Raw genomic sequence first — 22,167 nt, forward strand, 5'->3', positions numbered from 1 at the left:
AAATAGTAAGATATCCTTCTTGCAAAGCACTTTTTAACGTATAGGGCCTCTCTATAAATTAGAGATCTTACCAGCATCCCTATGAGGTGAATGGGAACAGTCATGCCAAGTCTGTACATGGAGCAACAAGGTCCTAGGGGGGTAAGTGACTTACCCAAGGTCACATTGCTAATCATTGGCAGAGCCAGAACTTGAACCCAGGTCTTAGGACACCTCTTACTAGATTTTTCAATGCATCCTAGTGCCTACAATCCATGACAGCTGTTCTTACCTGTGATGTAGCAGGTGACTTGTCTGTTCTGCTCAGAGATGTCAGCATCCAGTGTCTTCAGAGTGGCCACAGGCTCACCAGGCTCACTGTTCTCAACCACAGATCCTCTGTAGTTTTCAGAAGCAAATTGGGGAGGATTGTCATTCTCATCTGTAATGGAAACTTCAACCAGGGCCTGAGAAGATAGCTGGATAGTCTGTCCATGGTCATAAGCCACCACATAAAAATGATAAGTCTGGCGAGTCTCACAATCAAGTTCCTGGAGTGTGGTGATCCAGCCACTCTCACTGTCAATGGCAAAGAGCTCATGAACATTGTTACCAGGGTCTGCTGACAGCCTGTAGCTCACCTGGCCATCTCTCCCAGTGTCCTGGTCAATGGCAGTCACTTGAATGACTGAGGTCCCCACTGGCATGTTCTCAGTGAGGACAGCCTTATATGGATCAGCCTCAAATATAGGTCTATTGTCATTGACATCTTTCACTTGGATGTTGACAGAGACCAAAGATACCAAGTCAGTGTCCTTATGAGGGCAATGTGCCATCACATCAATCTGGTACAGTTTGATGGACTCATGGTCCATGGGCTTCCTCACCTGTATAATACCAGTGTCTCGGTCCAAGGAGAAGACACCATCCTTGTTGCTCTCTGGTGTGGTGCCCTGCACTAGGCTATAGATGACTGGATCGTGAGCTGCCACTGCTTTAACAGACCCAATTTCAGATCCCTCTGGAAGGTCTTCAGATGCAGAGAAAGTATACAGAGGTTCAGAAAATTTGGGCAAAGATACCTCATTAGGAACCACCTGAAGTCTTACCGGCACCAGAGAGTCCCAGTGAGGAGGGCCTCCATCTTGGGCTTTGATTTTGAAGTTAAAAGTCTGGTTTTCCAATCCCACTAGGCTCTCTCTCACCTTGACCACACCAGTGATTGGGTTAACTGCAATGACCTGCCCAGCCAGGCTCTCCATCGAGTCCACTGAGTAGGTGACATCTGCATTCTGACCTTCATCTGCATCATAGGCCAGCACCTGCATAAGTGGGAAGTCTTTACTGACATTGGATTGGATAGACACGATGTACTCCGATGCTTTGAACTGTGGGGGGTTGTCATTTTCATCTGTGAGGATGATCTTCACAGTGCAGAAGGCCACTCTTCCTCCTCCATCCTGAGCCATGATCTTAATAGCAATGACTCTTTCTGTTGAATTTTCCCGGTCTAGTTTCTGCAGAGTGGTGATCTGGCCACTGGGGTGTATGGAGAACTTCTCACCAGCTAGCTTGTTGATGATAGTATAATCTACAGTGCCATAGGGACCGCTGTCTTTGTCTATGGCTAGCACCTCAATCACCTTGGTTCCCACCTTTGCATTCTCTGCTAATTCTGCCTCATAAACATACTGCTGGAATTCTGGGCTGTACTTGTTGGCATTTGTGGTGTTGATATACACAGGCACAGTAGCTCGGAAGACTCCATCAGAAGCACCTACCCTCAAATTGTAAGAAGAGTCCAGGTGCTTTTTGCAAAGGTTGAACATAGAGATTATTCCTGATGAGCTGTTAATGGAGAAGTGCCTGTCCTGATTTCCAGAAAGAATCAGGTACTCCAGGCGGGAGGTGTCCCTGCTGTCAGGGTCAAGAGCTTGGACCTTAAGAACCAGGTGACCACAGGTTGCTAGCTCACTGACATTGGCTTCATACTGAGGTTGTCTGAACTCAGGGGGGTTGTCATTGATGTCAGACACATTAACAACCACAAGAGTTTCACCAGTGAGTGGGGGATCTCCTTTATCCATGGCCCTGACTTTCACATGAAAGTGTTGTTGGGCTTCGTAATCCAGCTCTTGGACTGTGGACATCTCCCCCGTGCTCCCATTGATCTGGAAGAATTTGGAAACATCTGAGCCATCCTCCACAATCTGATAAGAGACATCACGGTTCTGCCCTGAGTCCTGGTCAGAGGCCAGGAGTTGGATCACAGGGGTCTGAGCAGGGAGGCCTTCTGAGACTGAAGTGGTATAGACCAGTTGGGAGAATGTGGGAGGGTTATCATTGATGTCCTCCACCAGGACTTCCACTGTGGCTTCAGAAAATGACCCCAGAGCTGTGTCTGTGGCTCTGACTGTGAACACATGTTTGGTCTTAGACTCATAGTCCAAGGGCCCTGTTACTGACAGGACACCGGTCTTGAAGTCAGTGGTGAACAGCGTCAAGGGCTCTTCCTCCACGATGTTGTAGATGAGGCGGAGGCCCTCTGGACTCCGGGCCTGGGTGTGGAGAATTGGGGTGTAGAGTGTGATATTTTCTGGCACTCTGACTTTGTAGTAAGGACTCTGAAACAGTGGGTTAGATTTATTTCTCACGGTGACAAGTACCTCTTCCTCAGCCTGGAGGGATGGATTTCCTCCATCCCGAGCGATGACTTTAAGGCGGTATTTATTTAAAGCTTGATAATCAAAGGGTTTCTTGAGTGATATGTCCCCAAGATAGGGGTCAATTCGGAAATATGTGTAATCTTCTGCAAATGCATATGTGACAACACCATTTGTCCCCAAGTCCTCATCAGTGGCAGATACCTGAAAAAGGACATCTCCGGGCTCTGTGCCATCTTGGATGATTGTGTAATAGGGCAGATGCTTAAATTTGGGAGGATTGTCATTGACATCCTCAACAGAGACTCTGACCAAAGCCTGAGCCACCCGCTGAGGGGTCCGATTGTCCCTCACTTCCACTGCCAGCTCGTGAGTGTCCTGCTGCTCCCGGTCAAACGCTACTCCTCTTGTCTGCAACACACCTGCTGATTGGACCATACGAAACAGGTCTGTGCCATTCAGGAGGAAGTAGGAAAGGGTGTCATTCAAGAGATTGCCCTGGACGCCAAGAATCACCAGTGCCTTTTTGTCCTGCAAGTTCTCCTTCACTGTTGCCCCATAGACATCCTGGTCAAACTCTAAGCTTTTGTCAAGGACTTGGGCCAAAGAAATTTTTACCAGTGCAGTGTCTTGATACAGACCATCAGAAGCCCTGACGGTAAGCTTCCGAGAGAGTCCCAGGAAAGCAGGATTCAGCACGGATATGCTACCGGTGATGGGGTGAATGGCCACAGCTCCATCAGCATTGCCAGTTTTGATGCTATAACTGACTTCCGAGTCATCGTCGCTGGCCCGCACGGTGAGGAGCTGCATACCCAGGTGGACAGGCCCCACCACTGCTACCTCATAGATCTGTTCTAAGAACCTGGGAGGAGAGTCATTCACATCTCTGACATTGATGATGACCTGGGCAGGCCTGGGTGCAAATAAGATAGGGTTTCCTTGGTCATGGACATAGACGCTAAATTGGAAAGAAGGCATGCTCTCGTAATCCATCTCCGATACAACGGTGAGGGTTCCCATGCTGGGATCAATTTTGAAAAACTTCAAGGTCTCTGGCTCCAAAATTTTGTAGACCAACAAGGAATTAGCTTCCTGGTCCCTGTCTGAGGCACGAATCACAAAGGGGTTGTTGTTTTTATCCATAATCATACTGTACAATGGAGCCGCTTCACTGATTTGGCCCACAAAAGTTGACTTTAAGAACATGGGGGCATTGTCATTTTCATCGATTATGTCAACAAGTACCATGACATCACTAAATGTGCCCGCCATGTTGCTGCCTCGGATTTTCAGCTGGTAAGATGAGATTTTCTCATGGTCCAAGTTCTTCTGGGTGGAAATAAGACCAGAATATGAGTTCATAGAGAAAACACCATCCTTGTTTCCCTCTCTTAGCTCATAGGTAACTTCAGAGGAGCTCGTAGCAGAGACAAGGAGAATCGGGGAACCGATAGGGATTGATTCAGGGATCTCTACAAAGTACTCGGTTTTTGAAAAGATGGGGGCACTGCTATCTGAGGGGTGGACACGAATGGTCACCGTAGCCAGGTCATGCCACTGCGGGGAGCCTTGATCTTCTGCCTTCACTGTCAGGGTATGCTGGGCATGATTTGCCTGATCAAGTCTCTGGGCTAGAGTGATGATCCCCAGTAGGGCATCCATGTTGAAGAAACCCTCACTGTTCCCTGAAAGAGAAGACAAGACAAACTGAAGTTTCCATACTCTTAAGAGATACCGCCTAGGCTACCACAGAAAACTTGGACAGGGCAAAATCTGCATCCTTGATATAATGTATAAGGTAGATATATATAAATATTTTATAAAATTCTTACCATGGTGCACATAGTAGGTGCCTCATATCACTAGCTATCTAGCACTATCACTTAGCTTCAATGATCACTAAGTCTGTGGAACACAATTTAATCTACAAACCAAAGCTGTAGTAGATCTTTGGAACAAAGAAAGAAGACATAACTTTGTAAAACAAGCACACTCTGCCCCAAATTTCAGTGATGCCTTTTGTAGGAAAAGCTTCAGTTACACCATATAGAATGTTTAACTATCCTTTATATAAGTTTTAATAGCTTTGGTTATTACACTTGATAGGTGAAAACTGTAGCTACAGAGTCATAATCTGTTAAAATTGACAGGGATTTTAAAACCCACCTTGTCTACTCTCCTATGTTGGGAAAGTGCCTTGACAGGCTTGGAGAGCAGGTAGTAAGGAGTCAGGTGAGGGGGGAACGCATAGATCATGCAGATCTTGAGGCCCCTGAGCAAATGCCTTTGTACCACACCTGTATTTCCTAAACTTTAGGCATTCTCACATCACCTTTATAATTTTTTCAACATCCAGCCACTGCTTCTACTGTTTTATACTGCTACTTAATGGATTTTTTTTTCCTTTAAATTGATTCACTCTTAAAATTTGATAAATATTTTTAAAGGGAACTTTATGTCGCTTCTTTAAAAAAGAATACCATATTGCTTGCCACAAATCACAGGTTACCGTAAAAACAAGTCAATGAAAACTGTAACACTAAAATCTGGATAAAATCTGTTGCTTGCTAAAAGATCTGAGCCTGAGACCTGTCCCCTTTCTTTGGTAAAAGCAGAGAGTAGCAAGTGTTAGAGAAGACTTAAAGAGATTCTAGTACCCACCGAGGCTTTGTTCTTGATTTGATCAGGAAGTTTGAATGAGAATTAAAAAGGGAGCACTTTCTCTCTGCTTGCTAACCTTTGAATGCCGTAACTGAGTAGTAGCCCATGAACCATTTTGCTCACTACCAGAAGTGTAGGTCTTGCACTTGAGAAAATGTTGCTCTTGACATTTCTTATTCCCTTTATCACAGGGGTGCTTATTTTATGGTTTCCAGGGCAAAGCAAATGGTTAAGCTTCATCGCAAAACTTTTGATCTGACTCTTCCACCCTTTGACACTGCTCTGCAGCTGACGAGCCAGGTGGTGTGTGATACAGTGGCTAAGTTTGGTCAGAGAACACGGCTTTGATGCATAAACAGCATTGTAAAAGTGGTTCCATTAAAAGTAGCTGACGGTCTAAATATAACTCTAATTTCTTATGTTCCACTGATGAGAGAAGGAAAATAGAGCACACAATTGTATATTCAGTATGATCTCAATGTTACGGAAAGATGCATAGGAAGAGATGAGAGGGGAATACATGAAATTATCATCTCTGGGTGATGAAAATTATGGCTGGGTGTTATGTTCTTTATACACTCCTGTATTCTCCATGTGTTAAAAAAGGAGCCTGTCAGGGTTCACGTGAGGGCTGTGGGGCCGTGTGTACAGGGTTCACGTGGGGGTGTGGGACTGTGTGCAGAGGGCTCACGTGGGGCGTGTAGGGGCCATGTGCAGAAGGCCCACGTGGGGGTGTGGGGCTGTGCACAGAGGGCTCACGTGGGAGGTGTGGGGCCGTGTGCAGAGGGCTCATGTGGGAGGTGTGGGGCCATGTGCAGAGGGCTCACGTGGGGGTGTGGGGCCGTGTGTAGAGGGCTCACGTGGGGGGTGTGGGGCCGTGTGCAGAGGGCTCATGTGGGAGGTGTGGGGCCATGGGAAGAGGGCTCATGTGGGAGGTGTGGGGCCGTGTGCAGAGGGCTCACGTGGGGGTGTGGGGCCGTGCACAGAGGGCTCATATAGGGGGTGTGGGGCTGTCTGCAGAGGGCCCACGTGGGGGTGTGGGGCCATGCACAGAGGGCTCACGTGGGGGTGTGGGGCCGTGTGTAGAGGGCTCACGTGGGGGGTGTGGGGCCGTGTGCAGAGGGTTCACGTGGGCGGTGTGGGGCCGTGTGCAGAGGGTTCACGTGGGGGGTGTGGGGCCGTGTGCAGACGACTCACGTGGGGGGTGTGGGGCCGTGTGCAGAGGACTCACGTGGGGGGTGTGGGGGTGTGGGGCCGTGTGCAGAGGGTTCACGTGGGGGGTGTGGGGCCGTGTGCAGAGGGTTCACGTGGGGGGTGTGGGGCCGTGTGCAGAGGACTCACGTGGGGGGTGTGGGGCCGTGTGCAGAGGACTCACGTGGGGGGTGTGGGGCCGTGTGCAGAGGACTCACGTGGGGGGTGTGGGGCCGTGTGCAGAGGGTTCACGTGGGGGGTGTGGGGCCGTGTGCAGAGGGCTCACTGGGGGGTGTGGGGCCGTGTGCAGAGGGCTCACGTGGAAGGTGTGGGGCCGTGTGCAGAGGGTTCACGTGGGGGGGTGTGGGGCCGTGTGCAGAGGGTTCACGTGGGGGGTGTGGGGCCGTGTGCAGAGGGCTCACTGGGGGGTGTGGGGCCGTGTGCAGAGGGCTCACGTGGAAGGTGTGGGGCCGTGTGCAGAGGGTTCACGTGGGGGGGTGTGGGGCCGTGTGCAGAGGACTCACGTGGGGGTATCGGGCATATTCAGTATGATCTCAATGTTACAGAAAGATGCATGGGAAGAGATGAGGGGGGAATACACGAAATTATCATCTCTGGGTGATGAAAATTATGGCTGGGTGTTATGTTCTTTATACACTCCTGTATTCTCCATGTGTTAAAAAAGGAGCCTGTCAGGGCTCATGTGGGGGCTGTGGGGCCGTGTGCAGAGGTCTCATGTGGGGTGTGTGGGGCCGTGTGCAGAGGTCTCATGTGGGGTTGTAGGGCTGTGTGCAGAGGGCTCACCTGGAGGTGTGGGGCCGTGCACAGAGGGTTCACGTGGGCGGTGTGGGGCCGTGTGCAGAGGGTTCACGTGGGGGTGTGGGGCCGTGTGCAGAGGTCTCACGTAGGGTGTGTGGGGCCGTGTGCAGAGGGCCCACATGGGGGGTATGGGGCCGTGTGCAGAGGGTTCACATAGGGGGTGTGGGGTGTTCGGGGCTGTGCTCAGAGGGCTCACGTGGGGGTGTGGGGCCGTGTGCAGAGGGCCCACATGGGGGGTATGGGGCCGTGTGCAGAGGGTTCACATGGGGGGGGCCGTGTGCAGAGGGCTCATGTGGGGGCTGTGGAGCCGTGTGCAGAGGGCCCATGTAGAGGGTATGGGGCTGTGTGCAGAGGGTTCACATAGGGGGTGTGGGGTGTTCGGGGCTGTGCTCAGAGGGCTCACGTGGGGGTGTGGGGCCGTGTGCAGAGGGCTCACGTGGAGCGTGTGGCGCCGTGTGCAGAGGCCTCACGTGGGGTGTGTGAGGCTGTGCTCAGAGGGCTCACATGGGGGGTGTGGGGCCATGTGCAGAGGGTTCAACTGGGCGGTGTTGGCCAGCAAATTAAAAAAAAAAAATATATATATATATATATATACACACAATATATATAAAAGGAACCTGTGTCACTTCATCAGAAAAATATTTTAAAAACTAATCTGTAAAATAAATTTATTTTCATTAGTGGGAATTGTCAATAAGATAAAAAGAGATAAAAGATGTGACTGTACCTCATAGCAAAAAGTAAACAACTAATCCATTCTAATTTGTATTCTTCTTCTTTGGGGGAAAATAGATTTCTGTCATATGGCAATTGTTTCTTCAAAAAAGATGTAAAATGCTCTGATTTTCTTGCAAGTGTATAAGCTACTGACATATGATAAATGATCATTATGCTCTGGGAGATAAGAGAGCAAGTCATGTTCATCTTTGTTCCTCCATAGCAACTACCTCTATGAAGTATTATTATTAAAGGTAATAATTATTATTAAGTGTCATTAATTATGCAACATCAACCATTACAAATTGTCAATAATTAGTTGAATACTGGATACTATCACTTTTGTTATATTATTTATAATTAATAAGTTATAAGTTAATTACTTATAATTAATAATTATAACACTTACCAATGATAGTAATAACCCCTGGCATATGTACAATATTTCACAGTTTACAACATGTATTTTTATTTTTTTTTGAGACAGAATCTCACCCTGTTGCCCGGGCTATAGTGCTGTGACATCAGCCTAGCTCACAGTAACCTCAAACTCCTGGGCTCAAGTGATCCTTCTGTCTTAGCCTCCCAAGTAGCTGGGACTACAGGCACACACCACCCAGCTAATTTTGTTTATATATTTTTAGTTGCCAATTAATTTCTTTCTATATTTTAGTAGAGACGGGGTCTTGCTCTTGCTTAGGCTGGTTTTGAACTCCTGACCTTGAGTGATCCTCCCGCCTCGGCCTCCCAGAGAGCTAGGATTACAGGCGTGAGCCACCGCGCCTGGCCTATAATATGTATTAAGATACATTTTCTCTTTTAATCTTTCCAATGGCTTTCTAGCACAGGTAATATTATTCCCATTTTTGAGATGAAGAATGCCATATAATAGATACTAAGTCACTTTGTGGCCTTAGCAGAAAATAAAAATTATTCTTAAAACTATGCCATACACCTTATAAAATATTTACAGGTCCCTTGTAATCCACATGCATGAAGTTATCACACTTTTCAAATGTTGCATGGACTTCATAAGCATCTTCTACATGTATGGGCACTGTTGGGTTTATACAATACATATAAATTCTCCCACAACTTGAGTAGTCCCTTGGCTATTGTTACTGCCCTCTTTGGAAGTGCATTGTCTTTGGTCATTATGGTCCCACGGAATACTCTAGAATTATCATTTGCAAAAGCTTAGAGAGCTTGGTGCTTGATTCCCTTGGAAATTCATGCCTCTAGTGCTTTCCTTTATTTCCAAAGCGCCTTTGCTCATCCCCTGAACTCATGCCAAGCTTCTCACCTTTCAGGAGTGAGTAGTGGACCTCGGCGTTGGCTCCCCTGTCAGCGTCCAGGGCCCGGACCTGGAGCAGCTCTGTGCCAGGGGCTGTGGTGTCAGGAACCCTGGCCTCATAATGGAGCTGGGTGAAGCGGGGCGCATGGAGGTTTCCGTCCTCCACATGGATGGTCACCCACACAAAGTTCCTCTTGATGGGTATCTCCTGGTCTCGGACCTATGGGCCCAAGGGAGTGACAGGATAAGCAGCCAGTGGGATGGGAGGAGGCAGGGTTAGACTAAGGTCAGTGTAACGAAATGCCAGTGGAAGGTGTACCCAATTGTAACTAACTGTCTCTATGTCCTTTTAAATCGTGCTGTAATCTATGCTCTTTCTTCCTGTTAAATAAATTTATCAATTAGTGATTTTTAGACTTAGCTATTTTTAATGGATACTTCCACTTTAGAGAAAGGCAGAAATAGAGAAGCAGTATTTTCCAAATTAAGTCTCAGAGAATATTAGTTCTTCAAGAGGTTAACATGTTATGAAGGAAAAAAAATTCTATAGTCAAGTAAATTTGAGGAGCAATGAACTAAAGTTCAGTTTTCTTTGCTGCAGGAATTCTCAGAGTCTTTTATATATATATATATATATATATATATATATATATATATATATATATATGTATATATATATTTTTTTTTTTTTTTTGCCCAGAGGATGATGAATTAGCACGTAACACCCCTGACTCTGATTCTGATTCCATCATAAATAACTGTATGGCAGTGAGAAAGTCTCTTTTCCTCTGTGAGCCTCAGGTAGAAGATAAGGGAAATGAGCAGGCAGGGCTGGGACTAGAGTGGGCCAAGTGAGGCATGGAGCGCACAAAATATAAGGAGGCACCTGCTCTTGGGGTCATAAAAATTCAGGTAAATGATCCATAGAGCGAATCCTCCTTAAATTTTATGTCTGACAGGCCTCACTTGCCAGACCCCGGTCCTTGCTCTGAGTGGGAGGGTCTCCGGGCCCCTTCCAGCTCTGGTGCTACATGACTCCAGGTTATGGCCATGAAGTCTCAGAGCAGGGACGGAACCGTTGGGGGATATTTGGGCTGAATCCAGAGAAATGCAAGGTTGACAGGAGTTTCACTGGCAGCTGTCCCACCCTGTCTTCACTCCCAGGCATCCCTTATGGAAGGTGCCCTTGGCCAGCTGTGAAATGTCACAACTGCATCTCCTGGACTGTCATTCCGGGCGTCAGCACACCTGGCTTGGCAGGGGAAAGGCCACCTCTGGCGGCGTGCCTCCAAGCGTCTCCACCCGCGCACATCTGCATACGAGCCGTTCTTGCCCGGGCTTTCGGTTTACTCACCATGACCGTCAGCGTGTGCTGGCAGGGCCCCGAGCCCAGGTCCAGTTTCCCTACGGTCACCAGGACGCCGCTGCTCGGGTCCAGCTGGAAGAGGCTGGCACTTCCCGGGTCTTGGCTGCCATGTAAGGTGTAGATGAGACCTTTGCCCTTGTCTTGATCCGTGGCCTGGACTCGGAGGAGCTCGACCCCAGGCAGCGTGTCCTGGGGAACTCTGACCTCGTAATGAGCCTCCAGAAACTGAGGCCGGTGGTGGTTGACGTTGGCAATCATGAAGATGTAGACCTGGGGAGGACAGAGGGCGGACTGTGGGCTCCAGGGGCAGGGACTGTGTCCTTCTGCATCTCCTGCTCCATCCGTGCCTGGCACACGGCAGTTGCTCGATATTAACAAATGTTTGTTGAATAAATGATAGCATGTCAGAATCATTTCAGAATCACAAGGCTTTCAGATACCACACAGTGCAGTGTTTTTTTTGTTAAAAGACCTTTTCTCCAAATGGAATTTTATGTGACATCCCAATACATGAAACAGATAAAACCCTTGGCTGAAGCCAGAGTAGAAATCCACAGCCCCACTTACCCAGCCATCATTCCCCCTACCCGAGGTAGCCCCTGGGGCACTCTACCTTTCACTAAAACCACCTGTTCAGACAAATCCCCTTGCTACACGGAGATGCAGGCTGGGAACAAGAATCTCCCGAGGCTGCAGAAGTAGAAAGTACATTGCACACGACTGGGGCCCAGAACCTCGATTCCAAATTCAGTGTTCTTTGAGGATCGCCACATACCCAGAAAGCCTGGTGTAGACTTGTCCCGACCAAGGAGGGCTCCCATCCCCTCTGGGCTCAGGGTTCCCCAAGTGAGGCCTCTAACCTGGGTGGCGATGGTGCGGGACCCATCTGTCACCTCCACAGTCAAGTTATAGCTCGACCTCCTCCTCGTGTCGAGGGGCCTGGCGATGATGATGCTGCCCGTGGTCTTCTCAATGTCAAAGTCCATGTCCTTATCCCCACCTGCAGTGGGAGCGGGGAGAAAGCACACACACCCTCAGCGACATAGGCAGCAGTAGCAGCATACCGTGCATCTGGCCGTCAGTTTAGAAGATGTGGTGATAGACGCCAACCTTGGATGGCAGCACTGAGAACATGCAAGGAAGAGCCTGAATCAGGGACTCTGAAGACTTTGTTCAGAAGCAGTATGATATCTGAGTGACAGGCTGGAGTTTATCCGCGCAGGAGTCCAAAAAGCTGTAATTTATCCTGTCGCATTATTGTCAGATCGTTGTCAAGACCCAAATAATGATACAGGAAAAAAGGTAAACCTATAATGGCTGAAGAGTCCCATAAGAAGACCAAAATTTGCTATAAAACTTATTTTGCTATTGGGATTGAGATGGAGCTCTACGCCATAGTTTACAGGGAGTTTGCCCAGTCTAAGATGCGAACCACCTGTAATAGTCCTGTGAAATTGCATCGTGCCTACACACAAGAAAAAATGAAACTAAGTCTGCTCAACAAGAGGGAATTGATTTAATATCTATAAGAATCCAAAATATAAAATAACATGAAGCTATTTAAATGTCTACTATAACTCTGGGAGGCCAAGGCAGGTGGATTGCTTGAGGTCAGGAGTTCGAAACCAGCCTCAGCAAGAGCGAGACCCCCGTCTCTACTATAAATAGAAAGAAATTAATTGGCCAACTAAAAATATATAGAAAAAATTAGCCGGGCATGGTGGCGCATGCCTGTAGTCCCAGCTACTCGGGAGGCTGAGGCAGGAGGATTGCTTGAACCCCCAGGAGTTTGAGGTTGCTGTGAGCTAGGCTGACGCCACAGCACTCACTCTAGCCTGGGCACCAAAGCGAGACTCTGTCTCAAAAATAAATAAATAAATAAATGTCTACTATATAGATATATATTTAATGACATGGACATATGTTTATGTTATATTACATTTAATATTATAAAACAATATATTAATATAACCCCAAGGTATATGTGTGTGCATGCTTGTGTGTGTGAAGAAAAATGACTAGAAGGAAGCACATAAAAATTATAACAGTGGATTATTTTCTGATTGGTGGGAATTTCGGTGATTTTCATTTTCTTCTCGGCATTCATTTGTGTTTTCTAAATGTTTTATAGGGTATATGCATTAATTACATATTCAAGAAAAAAAGTCAAACAATGAAAAGAGCAGTGAATCAGAACTGGAAGTAAGGTCAGGAGGTCAAAGAGCTTGGGCCAGGTGCATATCCCATCCCATCCCATCTCTGAGCCAGGCTGGAAACTCTGTTATAGGACCACATGTGCATGTAGGTGCTGAAATTCTTGATTAGAGATTTTTAACCTGGAATCCCTGGATGGGCTTCAGAGAGTCTATAAGTTTGTATGTAAATTTATATTTGTGTATGTATGTGTGTGTGTGTGTGTATGTGTGTGTGTGTGTGTGTCAGATTCCCAAAGGGCTCTGTGACCTTAAGAGGTTCAAACAAAATCTTGATTTAGAGACAGAAGGGAATTTCAGAGGGGGCCATCAGAACCTGGGTGCAAGTGCCTCCTAGAATGAGAAGGGGCACTTTCCCCTGATGTTGAGGACGGCATCTGGGACCAGAACATTGAGCATGGCCCCAGCATACAGCTGACCACAGGCTCATGGTCAACAAAGTCAGCTGTACGTTGATTTTCACAGTGAGGCAGAAAAACAAACGAGCTTGTGCTTTCTGCTCTGGGTCTTCCTGGACCATTCATTGTAGGGCTCCCAGGCACTTGGGGTAACCGAGGCACAGCCAACTCTGGCTGGGCTTGCCAGTGAGACCATGGGTGTTCCACCTGCGATCATGGCTGGAGTGAAAGGAAAGTTGGCAGATGGGGCCTTCCTACCACCCTTGCCCCAGAGAACCAGAGCCAAAAGAGGGGCTGCCAAGGAGCACGGCCTTGCAAGGGGTCAGAAGGATTGCACCCTGAGGACTAGAGCTGGTCTATCAGGATGGGAGTGGCTGGCCTCACCTGAGATGTTGAACCACAGAAGGCCAGGTCGGCCCTCCACGCTGATGACCCCCACCATGTGGTTCACGGGGTCCGTCTCCATGACTGTAAAGCTGTAGTGGGTCTCGTCGAAGGCCAGCGGTACGGAGGACGGCCGAGGCTGGGGGATCCACTCGATGTGCAGTCGGACGCTGGCGGAGAGCGGGGGCTGCCCACTGTCTGTTGCCTTGATCTGAAAAGAGGCCAGCACTGAAACTGAGGGCTGGGGGGCAAGAAACAAGAAGACCCAGGAAGCCAGGCCAAGAACCAGCGTGCCCTGTGACGGCGCTGGCCTCTCGGCCACTCGTCCATTCATTTCATGCACGCTTTGTGGCTTGCCGTACGCAGGCACCATGCTAGTCGCGGCAGGCACAGTGATAAACAATACATATGACCTGCGCTCAAAATCTCAGGGTTAGTATAAAAAATAATAAATTCCACTATTAACTGCAGACCTAATGTGTCCCAGTTTCTAAACTAGACTTCACATACATAGTCCCTTTACTTTTTCTAACAACCATAAACATAATAAGCTAGAATTACCGAACTCTCACTATTATGAGATCTTACTAGAAGAGTTTCATGTGCAACATCTAATTTAATTCTCACAATAGTTCTAGGAGAGGTGCTATTATCATCTCCCTTTTACAGGAAGAAAAGGGGCTTGGCGTGGTGAACTCACCCACCGGATTATACTTCCGACCAGCAATGAGGCTGGGGTCGAGTTCAGGCTGACTGATACAATGTGATATATTGGCTTCCTACAAGAAAAATATTCTTATCCTCATTTCACAGATGATAAAACAAAGGCGCAAAGGGGTTAAGTGACTTGTCCAAGGTCACACAGGTATAAAGTGGCAGTGCCAGGGTTGGAACCCAGGCTTATCTTAACTCCAAAGCCCGGGTGTACTCTCACTGAAATCCTTATTTCTATGAATAGAGACGATTTCCTAGGCAAGAATCTTATTGCCCTTAAAGAGAAAGGCCCAGAATTCTGACCCTTTGGCTAAAGTCGGGACTCCCAGTTTCCCTGGGAGGAGGCCAGGGAGGGGAGTACCACGTCCATCGTGCTGCTGGCTGTCTCCCTCCCTCTGAGTCTTTAAAGAGAGGCCGGGAGCGGCCCTGCCATTCCTCCCTCCACGGCCCACGCACGTGCTCACCGTCAGGATGTTGTATTCTCCAGCTGTGAAGGCACTGCTGGATGACACCACACCCGTGACAGGGTCGATGCTGAAGCCCTCCTCGTCGCTTTCCTCGATATGGTAGGTGACCTTGCCGTTCAGACCCTCATCTGGGTCTGAAGCCACCAGTCTGTACACAGGCCCAGGGAACACTGGGCTCAGCCTCTCTGGAAGACGGACTTTGAAGAGCTTGTGGGAGAACACAGGGGGGTTGTCGTTGACATCCAAGATGTGCACCACCACCCTGGAGGTGGACGTTAGCGAGGGCTCCCCGTTGTCCAGCACAATCACCTGGGGACAGAGTCGATCCTGAGCACCCGAGGTGCCAAATGCCAAGTAGTGAATATGTATTGCCACCCTCCACTGCTCTTGACAACCTGAAATATGAGTCCATTTTCCCTTGGGGTATATTCCCATATATATATATATATATATATATATATATATATATATATATTATCATAACCTCACCTACTTGGTAACCCCACCCACAGGAAAGCCAGCAAGAACAGAGAAAGGAGCCAGAAAGAACTGGAAGAAGAAAGAGTCAGCGTCTCTAGCCAAAAGCTGACTCTGTTTATGTGGGAAGACCCCAGGGTCATTTCTGGAGACTGACTACTTTTTATTTGCTCGTAATTCTCATGAGCTTTGTTCTCTGGTTTTCCTAAGCTACTCGAGGATAGAAAAAAACAAATGAGAAGGTGCTTAGGAAGGAATGGGTGATACTCGGTGAGTCAGGCGTGTGGCCCAATGCATGAAATGAAGTCCAGAGTGAGGGAAAGGCGCCAAAACAATTTCAGAAGCAGGTGCTACCTTGTGCAGGGGCAAAAGCAACCTGTGCATCAATATCCCCAAGGACATCGTATGAGAGAGGACATTTCCACCCAAACTGGTGCGGAATTTTTTAACCATTGTGGTCTTTAAAGGCAAATATCTGTTATTGAACTATGAAGAATGCCTCAGTCCCTAAGAACTCTAGAAGGCCACTTAGCAGCTGCTCACCAATAACACCTGTTTCTTACAAGGGGAAAGAAAATGTGCAGAGCCTAGAAGTATAGAAGGCAACATTTATTTCAACTCTGCTGAGGAATATGTATCCCTCCCTCCTGATGCCTTTAAGACTAGAAGAGGTACCTGTTCACCAGCCGTGGGCCACTCAGAAGGGGAAATAGCTAGACTTCTCCCCTGACATCCTCCTCTGCTGATTTAACACACTGACTACCACACTAGAAAAAAAAATTTTTTTTCCTTGGGACCACAGTGAAAATAGAATAAAAGTTTCAAAAACAAAATGATCCTTTCTAATTTAATGAAAATTTTGTTATTTTGATTATTTTCTGTGTTTTTTCCAATAAAAAAGTAATATAAAAACTTGAAAATAAGTAATGTAAAAATGTGAAAACTTGGAAAATAGTTCATAAGGGTAAAGTGGTTTCCTTGACTTGTCAAGCTTAAGTGGAATTTAAAGGTAAACATAAACAGAAAAACAAAATGTATTGACTTCTATTCATTTAATCCATGTTTCTAGGATTGAATTGCAATATGAATTGTAACAATAAGAACATTAATAAGTAAGATTTTCATGAACCAACCTCAGGATTTTGCCCAGGTTTTGCTTCATGAGGCCCTGGGCTCAAAACTAGCATGAGTTAAACACAATTCACATGGCAGTTAATGTGTTAACCCCCTCTAGCTCACTGACTAAAGCCTCTCATTGGAATGGGCAGCAGGAATGCCTATGTGATTTTAGAGACATCCTAGAAAGAACACAGATCTAGAAGACAAAGGTCTGCAAAGGTCTGTGTTTTCATCCTGGCTCTGCTGCTGACCTAGTATTTGACCTTGAATGATTCTCTCTGGGCCAGGACGATGGTCTGGAAACCAGACTTGACGAGTATACAGCACATGTGTACTGCTTCCTCTTCCTGAACTCACTGCAGGCATGACTAATCAATCAATGCTTCCTGCCCAGCCTGGACATGGTTTCAGATTCCTTTCCTTTTCAGTGGTGAAGAGCCAGCAAAGACCCAAGGATCTTCACCACCAACCACAGTGAAGCTCAGCACAAACGCATCCTCCTTCCTGAGCTCAGTATGCTCCTGAGACACAGTGCTAAACACACATGTGGCTCCAAGACCTGACATGGCTCCATAAACGACCTTCTCCGGGAGGCTTCCAAATCCAGCAGACAAGTTCACCACCATAACTCACCTCTAGGATGTGTTCGTCCTTGTTCTCTCTGTCCAGCTGCCGGGCCGTGGATAGGAGACCTGGGGGAGAGATGGTGGGAGGGAGACATGAGCAAAGTGTTCCCAGGGCCACTTTGCTGGGGGGAGTTCAAGAATTACATTCAAGTCCCCGATGAGAATTCTTCTGGTCTTTGGAGAACAAGTACAGATTACTCCCAATTTACAGTGGTTTGACTTAGGATTTTTCAGCTTTACGATGGTGATAAGTGATACACCTTCAGTAGAAACCACACTTTGAGTACCCATGCAACCACTCTGCTTTTCACTTTCAGCACGGTGTTCAATAAATTACATGACATAATCTACTTTATTGTAAAACAGGCTTTGTGTTACATGATTTTGCCCAACGGTAGGCTATTGTAAGTGTTCTGAGCACATTTAAGGTAGGCTAGGCTAAGCTACGATGTTCCGTAGGTTAGGTGTATAAACACGTTTCCGACTTACGGTATTTCCAATTTACGATGAATTTATCGAGTTACAGCCCCATCAAGCTGGGGAGCATTTGTACACGAAGGGGAGATGGAATTCTGGGGAAAGTGAAGAGGAAGTGAGGAGGTGGGAGAGAAGCACAGAGACAATGTGCCGCTTCTCACTTTCACTATGAGGCAGGGGTGACACGTGCTGCATGTCACCAGCACAGCCCAAGCAGCCAGGTCAGAGTGACACCAGCCGGAAGCAACTAGCGGGTTCTTAGTGCATAGGGCAAACTTCAGTACAGCTCCGATGCAATTTGGGCTCCTAGTCACTAAAATGTTATGTACTCTATTTGCATTTGGATGTCTTCTGCCCGTCATTCCTGCACCTTTCTTTTAGCAAACGAACCCCCATTTTCCTGAGGGGAACCACGCCGCTCCTAATTTCAGTCATTAGTGATCGAGGGTGAGGCTGACCCACTCCACATCTGGGTAAGGGCTTCCCGCCCAAGGCTGGCCACTCGGCATAGACTAGTCCCCTTGGCCCTCATGGCAAGCGACTCATCTGTCTGGTGAGCAACAATTCTGGCACGTTTGTGAGAACTGTAGAAAGAAGAGGCTCTTTTGCAGCTAGCAGGCTGAGAGGAAAGGACAAAACCTGAAAGCAACAAAAAGAGAGACTCCTGAGGACAGAGGCCACTCCGAGACGTTGAGGCTGAGAGATGCACAGACAGAGTCTTCCTTTCGTCATCTCAGTGCTGGCTACCATGCCTACAGGTGCCTGCAGCCATGCAAGTCTGGACTTTTCTGTGAAGCAAAAAGATAAATGCCAACCTGGATTGGGTTCTTATCCTTCACATCTGAAACAGCCCTGACCACTGAGTCAATTCTGAGACTTCCTAGGTTGGGATGAGAATGGGTTGGGGGTGAGAGTTGGGCTGGAGAAGCCTCCCCTCCAGGAAGGATGCCACGTCCTGGCTCAGCCCCTCCCTCCCCTTCCTGTGGCAATGCCGCCCCTCAATTGCAGCCTCAGATTCCTTACAGGGGACCCTCTAATGCCCTCCATGCCTGGCCCTGACTCCAGGAAGCTCCTGCCTCTTTCTCCACCTCTTCTGTGGTGCCCCAAACCCAACCTCCTCTGTAAAAGGACAAGGAGATTGGGTGACCTTTAAGGTCTTTCTGGCTTAAGTTCAGAACTTCTCATCCCACTTTGGAGAATTTATTCTAAAGATATCCATGCATAAATCTGCAAAGATGGGCGCACAAGGACGTTCATCAGAGTTATGTTTTAAAAAGTAGGTAACCCGGGGGAAAGGGCATTTATTGAAACCTTAAAATTTGTACCCCCATAATACGCCGAAATAAAAAAAAAGCAGGTAACCTGACACTATCCTTATAGAAGAAGAGATATAAATTATACATTAAAAGGAATATTATAGAGCCATTTAAAATCTATTTTTTTCCCAGATGTGGAAATGCTATGCACAATACATTGTTGGGTAGGAAAGGCAGCTTGACCGGAGTTACAAAAGTAACAATTATTGCCTTCGGTTCTAGAGAAATCACAAAGTGGTAGCTTGTCACCCCTTTATTATTATTATCATCCTCATCCTCACCATCATCATCATTATTCACGTGGGTCCTAGTGCCAGCTCTTCCTGCTGACCAGCTGGTGCAGATGAGTCAGAAGAGGGCTCCTCTGGGCCCCCTCAGCTCATCTGTAAACCGAGAAAGTTGAACTTGGTGACTCTGTAAATCTGATTTTAATTTGCGGAGCCACACCGGCTCTCAATTGAGGCAACAAGGGAGAGAATCTGCAAGATTCGGGTAAGTCAAGGCCAAGGCTGTCAGGGGCCCAGAAGGCCATCCCAAGCCCATAGCCTGAGAGGTCACAGCTGCTGGTGTGGAAGGTCTCCTTTAAATGAAGGAGAGCTATTGGTAGGGGTCAATGAACCATCTGAAAACTTTCAGTAGGTTTCCCCAAGCTTGTTTTGGTGCTGAAATGATGGAAACAGTGGAATTAAGTGCAGAAAAGGAAGCTCAGTGAGGAAACAGAGGTTCCGTCGGGGGCGTTCGGTGTTGGGGAGGGGGCGCCTCAGCATGGAAACGGGAGTGTGGTGTGAGGACGTGGCCTCTGCTGTGCGCATGTTTGCCTTGTGCAGTAGAATCAAGTCGTCCTTGCCTTTCCTTCCCTCACTTCACAGAAGGCAGGCGTGGGAGGGATGGGAGATGGCACCTGCAGGGCCCACCCCTGGGCACCTTCCCTCAGAGAAGGTTGACAAGTGCAAACGAAAGACACATGCCTCTAGGACAGGGGGAGATACTGTCCCAGGCCACCCCACCCAGCTTGGCCCCAAGCTGAGGGGCCTCATAGAGAAGGGAGGGCCTCCCCCTGGCCCTGCCCTCCCTTCCTCCCTGCCCTTCCTCTCACTTCACTGCCCCCTCTCTCTGCCCATCCTTCCCTGTCCTTTTCCTCTCTTCCTTTCCAGCTCCTCCCCTCCCCCTTCTCCCCTTGTGTCTCAGAATCTCAGTCTCTCCCTCTCCCCCTCCCTCCCCTCCCTTTGGTTCTTCTTTTCTCTCCACCTTTCTCTCGCCACTGCCTCCTCTGCCTGCTAAGGGCCTGTGTCCCTGTGGCTTCCAGGAACATTGCCCTGTGGTTGTCCTCACCCCATCTCTGAGGTCAGCGTCCAGATTCCTGGGGAGTGCCCGTGTGGGATGGGGATTCCAGGGGGCTGCTGTGCGCGGAAGGTCCCTCTCACCCTCCTGGCGCGGGGTGGCACTCGGCTTTGTACTCTTATCATTTCTCTCCTCCAAACAGGCGTTTCCTGGTCGCCCGTCTCAGGCCCGTCTCTGACCCTTCGCCCTCCCTCACCCAACAGCTTTCCCGCTTCTGTTGATTCTGCCTCTGATAGATTCCTCCTCCTTTAACTCCTTTTACCCTGACCCACCACCGTCTGGGGCTCGCCCCAAATACCTGCCCACCTTCTTCTCCCTCCCGCGGCATCACACAGCCAGCCCTCAAGGAGGGCTCCCCTGCCTGGGCATCCGATAAGCTCTTCCTACATCTCTGTATAGCGACTCGCGGAATCCTCACAGCCACCCCGGAGGTAGCTATTACCATCTCCGTGTTGCTGGTGAGAGATCTCAGGCCTGGTGCAGCCAAGGAACTTCCCCAAGACCTGCCCATTCATCAGCCCTAGAGCTGGGATGTGCCTTTAGGAAATTGGCCTACTTGAGCTGCCTTCAACCAGATCAGGGTCTTCCCTCCCAGATATTGCTCCCGTCATCCTCCTTGCCCACGTGCCCTGCCACACTGCTGCCTGCTGAACTCCTCCCCGACCTCAGCTCAGCGTCACCGCCTCTGTGCCATGGAGCCCTGGCAGACCCACACCCTGAGCACCACGGCGCCACCTCTGCACATATTCTACCGTGTTTGCTCTTTTGCACTGTTCTATAGTATTTATACCCTAATCTCTGATGGACTGAATTCCTCCAGGCCTGAAACCATGTTTTATTTATTCTCATATCTCTCCTCAGCACATCGCTTAAAGGCCTGTTTAGGGCAGACACCTTTAAACGTTTGCTGGGGAAGCGAATGGATTTGGGGCTTAACAAAAGATTGTGGATGCTGGCAGAGATTCATTCATCCATTTAACAATTACTTATTGAGCTCCTACTGTGTGCCAGGTTTTGGTGGGCAGAAACAGTCAGGGTTTCTTTTATCAGAAAACTTTGAAAAGTCTAGAGAAGGACATGGATAAGTAATAAGTCTAGAGAAGGACACGGATAAGTAATAGAATTACCGCACAAATGAATATAATGTCCTGTGTCGTCAGTGTTACAAAAGGGGGTAGGTGCTACTGGAAAGTATATTAGGGCATCAGGAAAAACTTCACTAAGAAAAGAGCAACTGGGCTAGGATGGGAGAGAAGAGCGGGGGTTGCACAGACGAAGGGGAGAAGAGACACCTGCAGAGCCCTGTCTCGGGGGAGCCTGGGCTGGAGCAGCCATGTGGCTGGAACCCTGGGAGGGCAGCAGGAGACCAGAGGGGTCAGCGGGGGTGGGTCAGCCTCGGGTCTGCAGGATACAGCAGGCTCTGACTTTATTCTCTGGGGGGTAGGGAATCCTTTGAAGGTAACAAAGCAGGAAAGTGGGACAAAGTAATGGTGGTGAGAGAGGTGAGCTGGGGGCCCATTGCTGATTCTTTTATTTTTGAAAATGTTTATACTAATAAAGATTTCTTCTCCTCGAATAAAGATTTATTCCTGCAGTTGCAGGAAGACTAAGAACATCTCTGCCCTCTGGGGCATTTTGCCAGACCTCCTGCAAGGCAACTGTTGATAGTAAACAGAACAGGGCTTTGGAAGATTGAGAAGTGAGTGCCTCAGGTGAGAGATCTCTTTCCTCCTCTGCAGAGGGAGGGACAGGGTCTGTGCAGGTAGAGCCAGCGGAGGCCTGTTTTCCAGGAGAAAAGCATCCTCCTAGGAGGACTGATCCACACCCTGAGGTCAAAGGTTAACAGAAAAGGTTCCCAACAAATGTCACTGGGCACAAAGACACTTGTATCCCTCACCCACTAGCATTCTTCCCTTCTTCCAGTCTCACCAGCTTCTGTCCT

The 22,167-nt window shown here is 48.3% G+C and overlaps 1 protein-coding gene across 1 annotated transcript in view; it reads right to left on the reverse strand.

The window, feature by feature from the left end:
- The window catches only part of FAT2 (FAT atypical cadherin 2), an 87,687-nt gene that overhangs the window by 35,241 nt on the left and 30,279 nt on the right, over window positions 1-22,167 (reverse strand). Inside the window, exons 4-10 of the mRNA XM_012740882.3 lie at window positions 17,099-17,157; window positions 14,867-15,178; window positions 13,689-13,899; window positions 11,554-11,693; window positions 10,682-10,963; window positions 9,337-9,547; window positions 272-4,330 (exon numbers count right to left, since the gene is read on the reverse strand). Of these exons, the coding sequence (XP_012596336.2) occupies window positions 272-4,330; window positions 9,337-9,547; window positions 10,682-10,963; window positions 11,554-11,693; window positions 13,689-13,899; window positions 14,867-15,178; window positions 17,099-17,157 (5,274 nt within the window). The remainder of the gene's footprint in view (window positions 1-271; window positions 4,331-9,336; window positions 9,548-10,681; window positions 10,964-11,553; window positions 11,694-13,688; window positions 13,900-14,866; window positions 15,179-17,098; window positions 17,158-22,167) is intronic.

The sequence above is a fragment of the Microcebus murinus genome, chromosome 21 (assembly GCF_040939455.1).
Source record: "Microcebus murinus isolate Inina chromosome 21, M.murinus_Inina_mat1.0, whole genome shotgun sequence".
Taxonomy (NCBI): domain Eukaryota; kingdom Metazoa; phylum Chordata; class Mammalia; order Primates; family Cheirogaleidae; genus Microcebus; species Microcebus murinus.